The 10,217-nt window shown below is 39.4% G+C and overlaps 2 protein-coding genes across 9 annotated transcripts in view; one reads left to right on the top strand and one right to left on the bottom strand.

Annotated features, from left to right (window-relative positions):
* The first annotated feature begins 670 nt into the window (after positions 1 to 670).
* The window catches only part of LOC109853187 (gamma-aminobutyric acid receptor alpha-like), a 24,101-nt gene continuing 14,554 nt past the window's right edge, over positions 671 to 10,217 (top strand). For 5 of the 8 annotated variants that reach the window (XM_020425049.1, XM_020425051.1, XM_020425048.1 and 2 more), the window contains exon 1: positions 2,289 to 2,484. In XM_020425049.1, the coding sequence (XP_020280638.1) occupies positions 2,472 to 2,484 (13 nt within the window). In that variant the 5' untranslated portion in view covers positions 2,289 to 2,471. Of the gene's footprint in view, positions 691 to 2,288; positions 2,485 to 3,820; positions 4,046 to 6,247; positions 6,288 to 10,217 lie in introns of those variants that run through there. The other 3 variants (XM_020425046.1, XM_020425050.1, XM_020425045.1) reach the window with 3 other exon arrangements.
* LOC109853188 (protein SON-like) lies at positions 5,362 to 8,474 on the bottom strand. Its single transcript, XM_020425052.1, has 6 exons — positions 7,885 to 8,474; positions 7,645 to 7,821; positions 7,259 to 7,494; positions 6,944 to 7,049; positions 6,611 to 6,809; positions 5,362 to 5,859 (listed from the first exon to the last, which is right to left on the bottom strand). The coding sequence occupies exons 1-6, from the start codon at positions 8,086 to 8,088 to the stop codon at positions 5,564 to 5,566; spliced, it is 1,218 nt and encodes a 405-aa protein (XP_020280641.1). The 5' UTR covers positions 8,089 to 8,474; the 3' UTR covers positions 5,362 to 5,563.

Genomic DNA, 10,217 nt, shown 5'->3' with positions numbered 1-10,217 from the left:
AATAACAGAAAGCATCACGTTAATTTTATGTTTGCTCAACGAATGACGTATAGACGGCACTTTCGGTACGCGAGCTTCGGGAAATATCCTCCATTCGTCACCGGAAATTGTACGAGATACAAGAACGACAGGAAAAATATGTACGTAATATGTGCACCTACCATTTGGAGATATTCCTATACGCACGGATAGATCTTGTCGTCTCGCGGAGAGATTCTGATCTTACCGGGACAAGACACGCGTGCGCAGCTTAACGCGCGCAAGAAACATAATCTCACGTGGTCTCGTCGTAAGAATGAATAACACGCGTTCTCTCGCTGAAATCTCGTCGATATACAGTGCCTTTTTTCGGCTTTGTTGTTTGTCCCGTAAACTCTCGTCGTTGTTGTTTTTTCTGTGCCACTTTCTCGATATTTATCATCAAGAAAAGAAACGAATTGAGAGTCTCGAACGCGTAATATCGTCGGAGTTTGTAAATATTACGCCAATTTTTATCTAATTTGATCTTGTTCAGCTTGATGTTTAATTGAAACGTTTGTTCTTACGCGAATAAATCGCTCGTCGCTTTGAGATGATGGACGCAGCGAAGAAGAAGAAGAAGAAGAAGCACGTGCCGATCGCGTGCCAATTCCACGTAGACCACGTAACGCTGGAAAAGTGATAGCGACAAGGAGAAAACGGATTCGCTAGGTAATTCTTGATCATTGATACGCGTCAATCTGAGAACGACGGTGAAAAACGGCGTCGCCGATATTTTCCGGCAGACAACGTCGGACGATCGGCGGGTAATGTTCGACGCGTTTCCGACAAACGGGCGACGTAGTTTACTTTCTATACGAATTTATTTGCTCGCTGCCAGTACTTGAAAACGCGCCTCGCCCGACATAAGCCCTTTTTCCCTTCCCCTCTCCATTCCGTTTTCTCTAGGAAGAAGGCCATTAATCTTAGATAATCCTTCTTCGTTCGTTGTTCTTGCGGACGCTTCCGCGCGGAGCATCCCGTGCCAGGGCAAAAGTATTACGCGGATGCTCAAAATTTCTCTCAGCGTATATCTATTTAAACGAAACACAAATATCTGACCTTTACATCCAACATTCGCGTGGTTTCGCATTCCGATTGAATAATTTGAAGGTGAGCCAAACGGAGATAAGATGAAACGATGATGACGTAGCAATAAATTGTTTTTATTGTTGCAAAAATGTATACATGTATACATATATAAGTATATTACAAACAGTTTTAAAACACAAGATAAATCTTTCTCTACACATGTGTATTATTTTTTTTAAATAATTTAAATTGAGAAATAACAAAATATTTTACGCGCTGTTATATAATATGTAATCGCACATTGATGAGAAAATTTTGTGATTCTGTTGAATATCTCGTACATGTGTATCAAAATATCATTGCCAGAAAAAGAAAAAAACAAAAACAGAAAGAGAGAGATACAACTTTAGAACCTGAAAACACGATGGTACGAAGGAAAAGTGAAGGAAACTTCTTAATGTATCCTTTGAGAACAAAAGCTGATTTTATGTTATGATAAAAAATGTGTTGTAAAACGAGTATTGTCATTCCCACATTCAACCGCAGAAATGTGGTCAAATATTTCGAAATTGATTGATTGCCTGAAAGAGATTCAAAATTATAGATCATATATCACACTTTTTGCACGGGCGTTCGTCGTTCAAAACACAAGAAAATAGTTAATTTAATATTGATTAAGAACAGCAAGTTAATCATCAATATATATGAAGACAGAGAAGAAGAGAGAATTTTTTTACCCTTCACGTAATTTATTCGTGTTTTTGGAGGCCGTCAACAATTTCTATTAATAGATTTAATTTGCTTTGATTTTTTGCACATTTTTTTCACATCAATGAAAAATGAGTTCGACAGGGACTCGAAAGCAGATAAGTACATAGTACTCGACAAACGAAAAATACTTATCAACATTTGACGAGCACGATCGATAGAAATGTCTCTCGATTTCAGGTCGTATTTGGTACAAAAAAAAAACAACAAAAAACAACAGTCTTATTACTGATATTATTTTTATAACAAAACGTGACGATGATATTTCCGCTTGTTCAGTTACTGACCGCTTTTTATCTCGCATGACCGACAAAAGTCTTAGCGAAGTATAACAATTGAGATATCGAAGAATGAGAAGATATAGAGAAAGGGATGCGAGTTGGTGGGGGTTGACAGCGGAGGGTGGAAAGTGCGGCGTTTCCACTCTTCGTCAGCTGTCCTGTTTGGAGCAGTCAGTGCGCGTTGTGGCCTCGCCACGTGCTTCTCGCGATCTTTCGATGCCACGCGCGATCGAGACCAAAATCTTTCGTCATGACCTTGTGACGATGATCGACAAAACAGTCGCTCAAATCGGTTTTATTTACTTAATATTTTTCAATTCAAAAAGAATTCCATTATTCGATACATCGTTAAATTTTCTAATCTAATTATTGATGGTGCGACTGGGTAAGTCTTCAGAAAACGTAAAGATTTTATGTAGGATTCAGTAAACTTTAGACTAATTTGAATATTTGTTTGATAAAATATTTTGATCGGTTACTTCTTATTATCAAGCGAGTTTATTTGTTGGTGCAATTTTATTTTTTTTAAGATAAACGTATTTCCGTTGCGCATACTTTCGTTCGTATACTTATAATGACTCTTTTAAAATTGATACAATGTTTTGAAAACCGACAAAAAATTTTATTGTTTAAAATATTAAAATATAATATTTAATGTTATCGAATAAAAATATAATCGTTTACAATTTTTTATTAACGCGTACACAAGTTACGGACACTATACGTTTACTTTTTTCTTGTTTTTTTTTCTCGCAACGTTTTTTATAGCACACAAGACATTTAATATTTCTTTGTTTATTGTTTATTGTTTATAATATTATTTTTAATAACATGCTGCAAAAAGTCAGTTCACACAAGATCGTCGCGATTTGTGTGTGCGACAGCTTTGAGAGCTCATCGACCTTCGTGTGATGACAGCGTATATATTCCACTGTTGATTCGAGTACGCCTCGAATCCTCATAAAAAATTTGATAAGCCGTCGATATTCCGATAAAAAATAGAAATACCGATCGTTAAATAGTATTATTAAAACTTTCGGAAAAAAATAGAAATATTAAAATTATTCGAAATATCGTTAAGGAAAACCTGGTTTTTATTCTCATTACTAATTCATACCATAATGAGAGACACAACTTTCCTTTTTATAATTAACACGTGTGTGGTAAAAAAAAACACATTTGAATTCAAAAAATATAATTTTAAAATGCACAAGAGTTCTCGCGGATTATAAAAACTAATTTATGACCGAAATATCACACACGTGTCGATGACGTGGATCGTTTAACTCACCGAAAAGATAACGTATAAATTACAATTTTAAAACGCGTATAAAACAGATATACGTTTAACTACTGATATATATGTAATAAGTTGTTATCAAATGTCGTTGTTTTCGCATCTCCTTAAGCGAAATCTTATGCGAACCGAAATTCCAAAGAAGCTTAGATAACATTCCACGTAAGTACCTGAACAAATATGAGAGACGCGAAAGTGCCGCGTACGCCTGTTGAGAACTTCGCCAAAGCGCAAAGCGCCATTGGCTAAACCGATAAACATCAGAAAGGCTTTAGTTCTCGTTGAAAAATGCGCCGCTCCGAGGCTCGCTCGAGCGGCGCGGTGAGAAAAGTCCCCGTAAAAAGTGACGCCCGCCGATATTCCTCTTCGGTAGAAAGCTTCCGCACTTTGTTCGGGATATTTCCCCGGTATATTCGTCGCTCGTCGTACATTTATCGGCTTCCAACGAGAGCGCGCGAGATCTCTCCATTCCTCCTTCTTCGCGAAAAGGTACGGTGATACCAAGATCGGAAACGAGTTTCGAAAAAAAAGAACACGCACACACACACACAACGACGATCATTTATCGCGAGTTCTTCGAAGTAGAACTAAATCACACGGATGCCAATTCGTTCTTCCGACGAACGAAAATAGCGACAAAGGATGCGAGGTACACACATATGGCGTATACGCGCCGGTAACATCCGCAGAATATCACACACACACACACACACACGCTCTTCTGCTTATCTCCGAATGGCAAATAATACTCTGTGTATAGAGATTTTGTTAATTTCGTACGTAGAGCGTTGGAATACAAATATTTGTCACACTGATAAGACATTGTTAATTAAACACAAATATCATTTGTGTCGCTCGAACACGAGCGACACAACTGATTTATTTGCGAGTTGCAGAATTTTCTAAAATTAAATATAATTTCTTCGACGGAAAAACTTTATAAATTAGTAAAATTCAAAAACGCTCGTTGTACAAAACAACAACAAAAAGAATTGGTCTGTTTTTTAAATATATAGCGATTTAAAATATCATCCATTTGTTCGGCTCATTTTTGACCGTTTTTCTTTGTAAAAACTTCATTTTATCTCATTTTTTTCACACCTTTGCGCGTGGAAAATATTTTTTCTTCACAATTTGACACACAGAAGAGAAATTGGTCTCCAATAAGACACATTAATCCGCACGATCGGCTTTCGTTTTCGGCTCGATTGATGTTTCATCATCTCTCCGCTTATCTTTATCTTTCGAAAGGATGAATTGTTTGCTGACGTCATGTGTATGTCGATGTGTGCAATGTGAGACAAAAATATGATAAATTCTATTTCGAAGATAACGCACGATGCAATTTTCAGAATCAGCAATTTGTTTGTTTTTTTTTTTTTTTTGTTTTTTCCTAAATCGCGAAACTGTCTTCTTGCGAAATAAAAGAGAGATTTCTCGATCTTTGTTGAATGAAATAACAAAATTGACGGCTCGCTCCCAGTCGGGACGATTCGATGCGTGCGACTGCAGCAATAACAGCTAATTTCGACGTAAGTGGATCTCGTTGTCGCATTAGCGGCAATAGACGCGTAGTTCAACAACGGTAACTCCGCGCACACACACGCGTGTAGCATCGCCGCATGTAGCGCATCGCACATAGTTACGCCTATTGAAGACTTAAGTGCCAATTTGTAGTACATTGTGTGAGAGGTTGAATTCATTTTCTCTCCCTCTCTCTCTCTCTTTCTCTCGTTCTCTCTCTCGGTACAAATACCCGATAAAGCGTCAAGTATGGCGAGATAACGTTGAAAAATGAAAAAAACTCTCGCGAAACTCCTCGAACGCTGACCTGCCCGAACGTGAAATCGATGTGCAAAAAAATCGATCGAAGGAAACTTCTATTACAAAAAAAAAAAAAAAAAAACAAACCGCAATCGAAGTGGGACGACGTGTGTGTGCAATAATTCACAAGACAGACACAAAAAAACCAGACGGGCACGAACGTTTTATTCCAAGGTTTTTTTACACGATTAAAAACGCGTTCGAAAATTTGTCACTCGACGATGCGAGACGACAACTCAATAAAATAAAATAAAATAAAATAGAAAACGAAATAGAGACCGCTAAAATAGAGTATCGACAGGCGAGGGAGTACAAAAATATAGAGGAGAAAGTGGAACAACTCTTATGAGTTGTCCAGTGTGCTGCCGCTGTTGCTGTCGTTCGGTTCTCGCCCTCCTTCGACATCTTCCAACGTTTCTTGACGCGTCGCGTCGCGCTCCGCCGATCCGCGATCCTCGTCGTGTTGTTGTTGCCTGTCGTTACCGACTTCCTCGACCGGATACTGTCGCGCTTGCACGTCCTTCCGCTGTGACGGCTGCGGACTACGAACCCGCGACGCCGATCTGTTCCTGGACTTGGCGCGCGCCTCCTTCGGTTTTTTATCTCGATATAACGATTTGTTGACGATTGATTTGTTCGCTGAAACAAATATCTACATTAAAAAATAATAACACATTGTTTTGAAAACTACGAAACAATGACAATATTGTTCAAAAGTGCGTTCAATTAACATTTTATTTATAACGTCGCACAAAAACTGCTATGAAGCGTGTTAAATACACTTTTTTTTATTTTTAGTCTCTTATTTAAAATTGTAATTTTTTTTCTGTAGTTTCTGTGCGTTGTGTTTTTTAATGTTCATTAGTCGAAGCCGCTCGGATCGGCGAAAAACACTTCGCGATAATAATACGTGAAATTAATTTTTTACAGATTCGACCTTTTTTAGTCGCCTGAAGAATATTCCAGACGTGTCACATATTAATGTCGACCGTTTGCCGTTTTTCTTCTTTCAGACTTAATATTACACATTCTTATAGCTCAAAGGAACATAATACCTACCGGAGAAGGTACATAGTCTTTTTTTTCTCTTCTTTGTAAGAGTTACATTAAAAAAAAAAAAAAAAAAAAAAGACGATTTACATCGTCTTTTAAGAAACTACCGCGCGATGCCATCGAAAAAAAAAGCTCTCCGTTCCGTCGAAGGGAATAAATGTTAAAGTAGCCGACCTTAATTCGTATGGGACGAAACGCAAGAAAGTCATTACGCGAGATAAGTGACGAGTCCGCGACATTTCTTACCCGCTAATTCCGCGTCTTCTTAAATAAATCCTCCCCCCCCCTTCCTTTTCCCCCGATCCTGCATCCAATACTCTGATGTGATTTAAATTACCTCGGGATGCGCGTTTTCGGCTCACGTAGCTTTCGCGATCGCTCTCGTCGTCGTCGGAGAAATCGGATTCTCGCCTGGATAGCCTCGGACGTTTCGTTCTGCGATTGAGCGGCGACTCGACGTCCCGGTTGTAAGAGACGTACTGTCCGGATGACTGATCCTCGAACTCGTCTTCGTACGAACGTTTTCGCTGTCGTCGCTGCAAACGTGGAAAAATATTTCGTGACAAAATAAACGGAATATTAGATTTACGTTCAATTGTGCAAAAAGCCGAGTTTTATTATTATTATTATTATTATTATTATATTTGAGATCTCCCATTTAGATCCGCACCTTTCGATTGATCGTGTTGGTCCGCTTTTGCGGCGAACGACGAGTTCTCTTTCTCACGCCGCTGCTGCGACTTTTGCTACTTTGTTGTTGCGACGCGGTTCTTTTTCTAGAGAGAAAATAAATCTATATTTTTATTTTATTCATTTTTTTAAATTTTCTATCTATAAAATATCTATATATATTCTTAGAAATTTATTGACAATATTTCATAAAACAAATACAGTGTGATCGTTGTCGTAACAACAGATCGCAATAGTACTTTTCTTCCCAACAAGCATTGTCTTTCAAATATCGTAAAAATATATCGCGACGTACTTGCGTTCCTGCTTTCGACGAGGAGTCTCCGTACGGCCACCGATCGGCGCCACCGTGGAAAGTGCATCGGATTTCGGCGTCTTGTCATCGGTTTTTCGACTGCTGCCAGCTGCTTCCTTGCTGACGGATGGAACGGATGAGTCGGAAGTCGGACTGAGAGTAGCCAGCACCTTGTAACGACCGCTTCTGTGTCGCAAAAGACCAGCGTTTACCGCGTTCTTTAAAGCTCGGTGCACCTGTGCATAGCGACGTCAAATGACGTTGTTATCGTTTTTGTTGTCAGTTCAATTCAAGTTTGCGCGAAAAAAAAAAAACGCTTTATCGCGCAAAAATCGTCAGAGACGAACGCACGAGGCGGACGACGCGCGATGATCAGTCGTCGCTACCTGCACCGTCAGATTCTTGGCCGATATGTTGCTCGTTCGGATAAAACCGAGAACCTCGCGGGCGGACGAACCTCGGCTGTCGCCGAGATTCGCCACCGCGTCCAGCACGCGGACCATGAGTTTCGGATTCGACGCTCGTACCATGCTGCTGTGCAATTTCGCGATTCGCAAGAATACCTACGAGAGAAAAAAACTATCAAACAAACACGTCCTTTAACCAGCGCGTGTTTTAAATCCTACCGTGACTAGATTTGCATAATAAACACTAAATAAATTCGGGCCGTCATTCACGAGCACCGCGAATTTCGTTGGAAAGCGTGCCGCGTCAGTCGCGAAGTTTGTCACCGTCGACGTCCGGAACTCCATTCGTCTGTTCGATGATCCTCCTTTTTTTTCTCCTCGTCGAGATAAATCCAACAAATAGATTTTTCTTCGTCTCCGCATTTTTTTTTTTTTCTATCTAAATTCTCACTTGTTCCAGCAATCAAGTTCGATCTCAGGAATCGAGAGAGCAATTGAAACCAATTCGAATTGATTTTGTTAATTTTTTTTTATAAAAAACTCTCTCTCTCGACTATTTGCAGATCTAATCTTTAGGTTTTTATTGCGTGATATCGGAAACGCGGCAATCGATGCGTGCGAGACATCGTCGATGACACGACGCGGAACGCGGAAAATTGACGTTGTCTCATCTCGGCTTTGTAATGGAGACTACTATCGGGATACACACGTCGCCGCATGTCGGAGATTTTCACGGTATCGCGATCTCGAATTACGGAGTTAAACTTTAAGAGAAGCGCGCGTGTCTCATCCCGCACGTGTGTGTTCGTTAAGCGCCGTACGTGTGACTTGGATATTCTCTGCCGCTGACAGCGATACGTCGTATCGCGCGATGTACGCTCGCGTTCAAAAGATAATTCAATATGTACAATGTTCTCGCGTTGTCATTTTTTTAGAGATGTAATTAATTTAGAATATTATTATCGGTAAAATTTTTTTTTATCGAAGAAAAGAATCTTTCGATAATATTAAAACTTATTTAAAACATTACCGTTATATTTCTCTAAAAGAACAAAAACACAAACACACTTTTGTTCGCGGGATTTTGGGAAACACCCGAGAGAAATATATCGGCAAACTCTCTGCTCCGTTTTGCACGGAGCGACCGCTTTTCTCTGAAGACTGTGAGCGCGCGCGCGCGTGCGCTTGCTTGCGTATTGAATAAGTTAAAATTTTCGGTTTCGGTTTATTCTGTGTGTGCAAAACAAGCGCGCACAACACAGTGCTGATTATCAGCTTGTTCCAGTTATCGCGCGGCGAATAGTACATACCTATCTTTCAAAGCGCGCTCTGGTATTTACTATGTTTGCACGAACGGTTACGTTTGCGCGGGATGCGGTTCGTTCCCTTTCAAACGGAGCCTTCGAACTATTTTCACATAGTGCAGATAAATGTGTACACAGCGCGTTGCAAAAATTCGCAAAGGTAGGCGCGGCGGGGTGTCTAAAAGCAAGAGGAACGTTTTCCCTAGAGCGGTAAATAGCGTCCGTACGAACGTGCCAATTAACTGTAGCAATCGCTTGTCCACAACTATGTTAACTAGAGAAGAGGAGGTTATATTAACTAATAGTTAGTTAATATATATATAACTAATCATTTACCGCTAGGGAAAACGCCCCTTTTGCGCTTAGACCACTGCTTACTCTGCCAATTTTTTGACGCGCTGCATATACACGTACAGACGTATAGAGAGAGGGATATATATGCGCGTGATGATTGACATCGAGAGAGAAAGAGCACGTGTGTTACCGTCACGATTTTCTCGATTTAACCGAGAGTCGATGTCTGTCTGTCGCACGTTATCGCGCATCGACACGTAAAATTGAACAACCATCGGAACTGGATAAGGAACATCTCTTCTCGAAAGACACTCGGAAAGATTTAGAAGATCCTTGGCGATTTAAGAATGTGATTCAGCTGTTGCGACAAAAAAAAAACAGTTGTCCGTTGAACGGAGAAAAGTGAAAATAGTTAAAGAATAAATATTACCAGAAGAGTAAAGAAATAAGAGATTATTTGCCAGATTTTAAACAGACTTTTTAATTTAGTCGACTCATTTTTTTTTTTTTTTTCATATAAAGTGTAATATTCTTATTTTTATTAATACATAAACAAGAAATATATATAAACGTTTAATACATAAATAAATAAATACATAAAAAGTAATACATAAACGAGAAATAAGAGATAACTCCGGAGTTATTAGGATAACTCCGTCAGAATTTGCCGCAAAGCTAAATTTTCTCAAAGTCGTAACTTTCGCTTAACGTCGGTACTTGTTCCCGAAGCACATCACGCGAAAAGAGATAAACAGCTTAATATAACACTTTTAATATACACGTTTACCGAACAACAGAATCGCGAGTTTAACGTGAAATTTAACAGGATTATCCTGCCTCGAAACGCCGTTTCTCATTTTCTGCCTTGTTTGCCGTTAAAGAAGAGGAACGTTCGCTTCGACGTTCGTCATCAGCGTGTTATTCATTGAACTGATAACCAGATTCTACACCCAC

Source organism: Pseudomyrmex gracilis, unplaced genomic scaffold (assembly GCF_002006095.1).
Source record: "Pseudomyrmex gracilis isolate BER0280 unplaced genomic scaffold, ASM200609v1 scaffold_45, whole genome shotgun sequence".
In the NCBI taxonomy this organism is placed as follows: domain Eukaryota; kingdom Metazoa; phylum Arthropoda; class Insecta; order Hymenoptera; family Formicidae; genus Pseudomyrmex; species Pseudomyrmex gracilis.
Note: the sequence above shows the minus strand (reverse complement) of the source record. Positions and strands in the feature narration are given on the sequence as shown.

Bases quoted from the DNA above. Each gene is read 5' to 3' on its own strand.
- LOC109853188 (XM_020425052.1), bottom strand. From the start codon at position 8,088: ATGCGGAGACGAAGAAAAATCTATTTGTTGGATTTATCTCGACGAGGA. The intron at 7,822-7,884 runs GTAGGATTTAAA...TTTCTCTCGTAG, and splicing joins ATTATGCAAATCTAGTCACG to GTATTCTTGCGAATCGCGAA. The intron at 7,495-7,644 runs GTAGCGACGACT...CGCTATGCACAG, and splicing joins CCAAGAATCTGACGGTGCAG to GTGCACCGAGCTTTAAAGAA.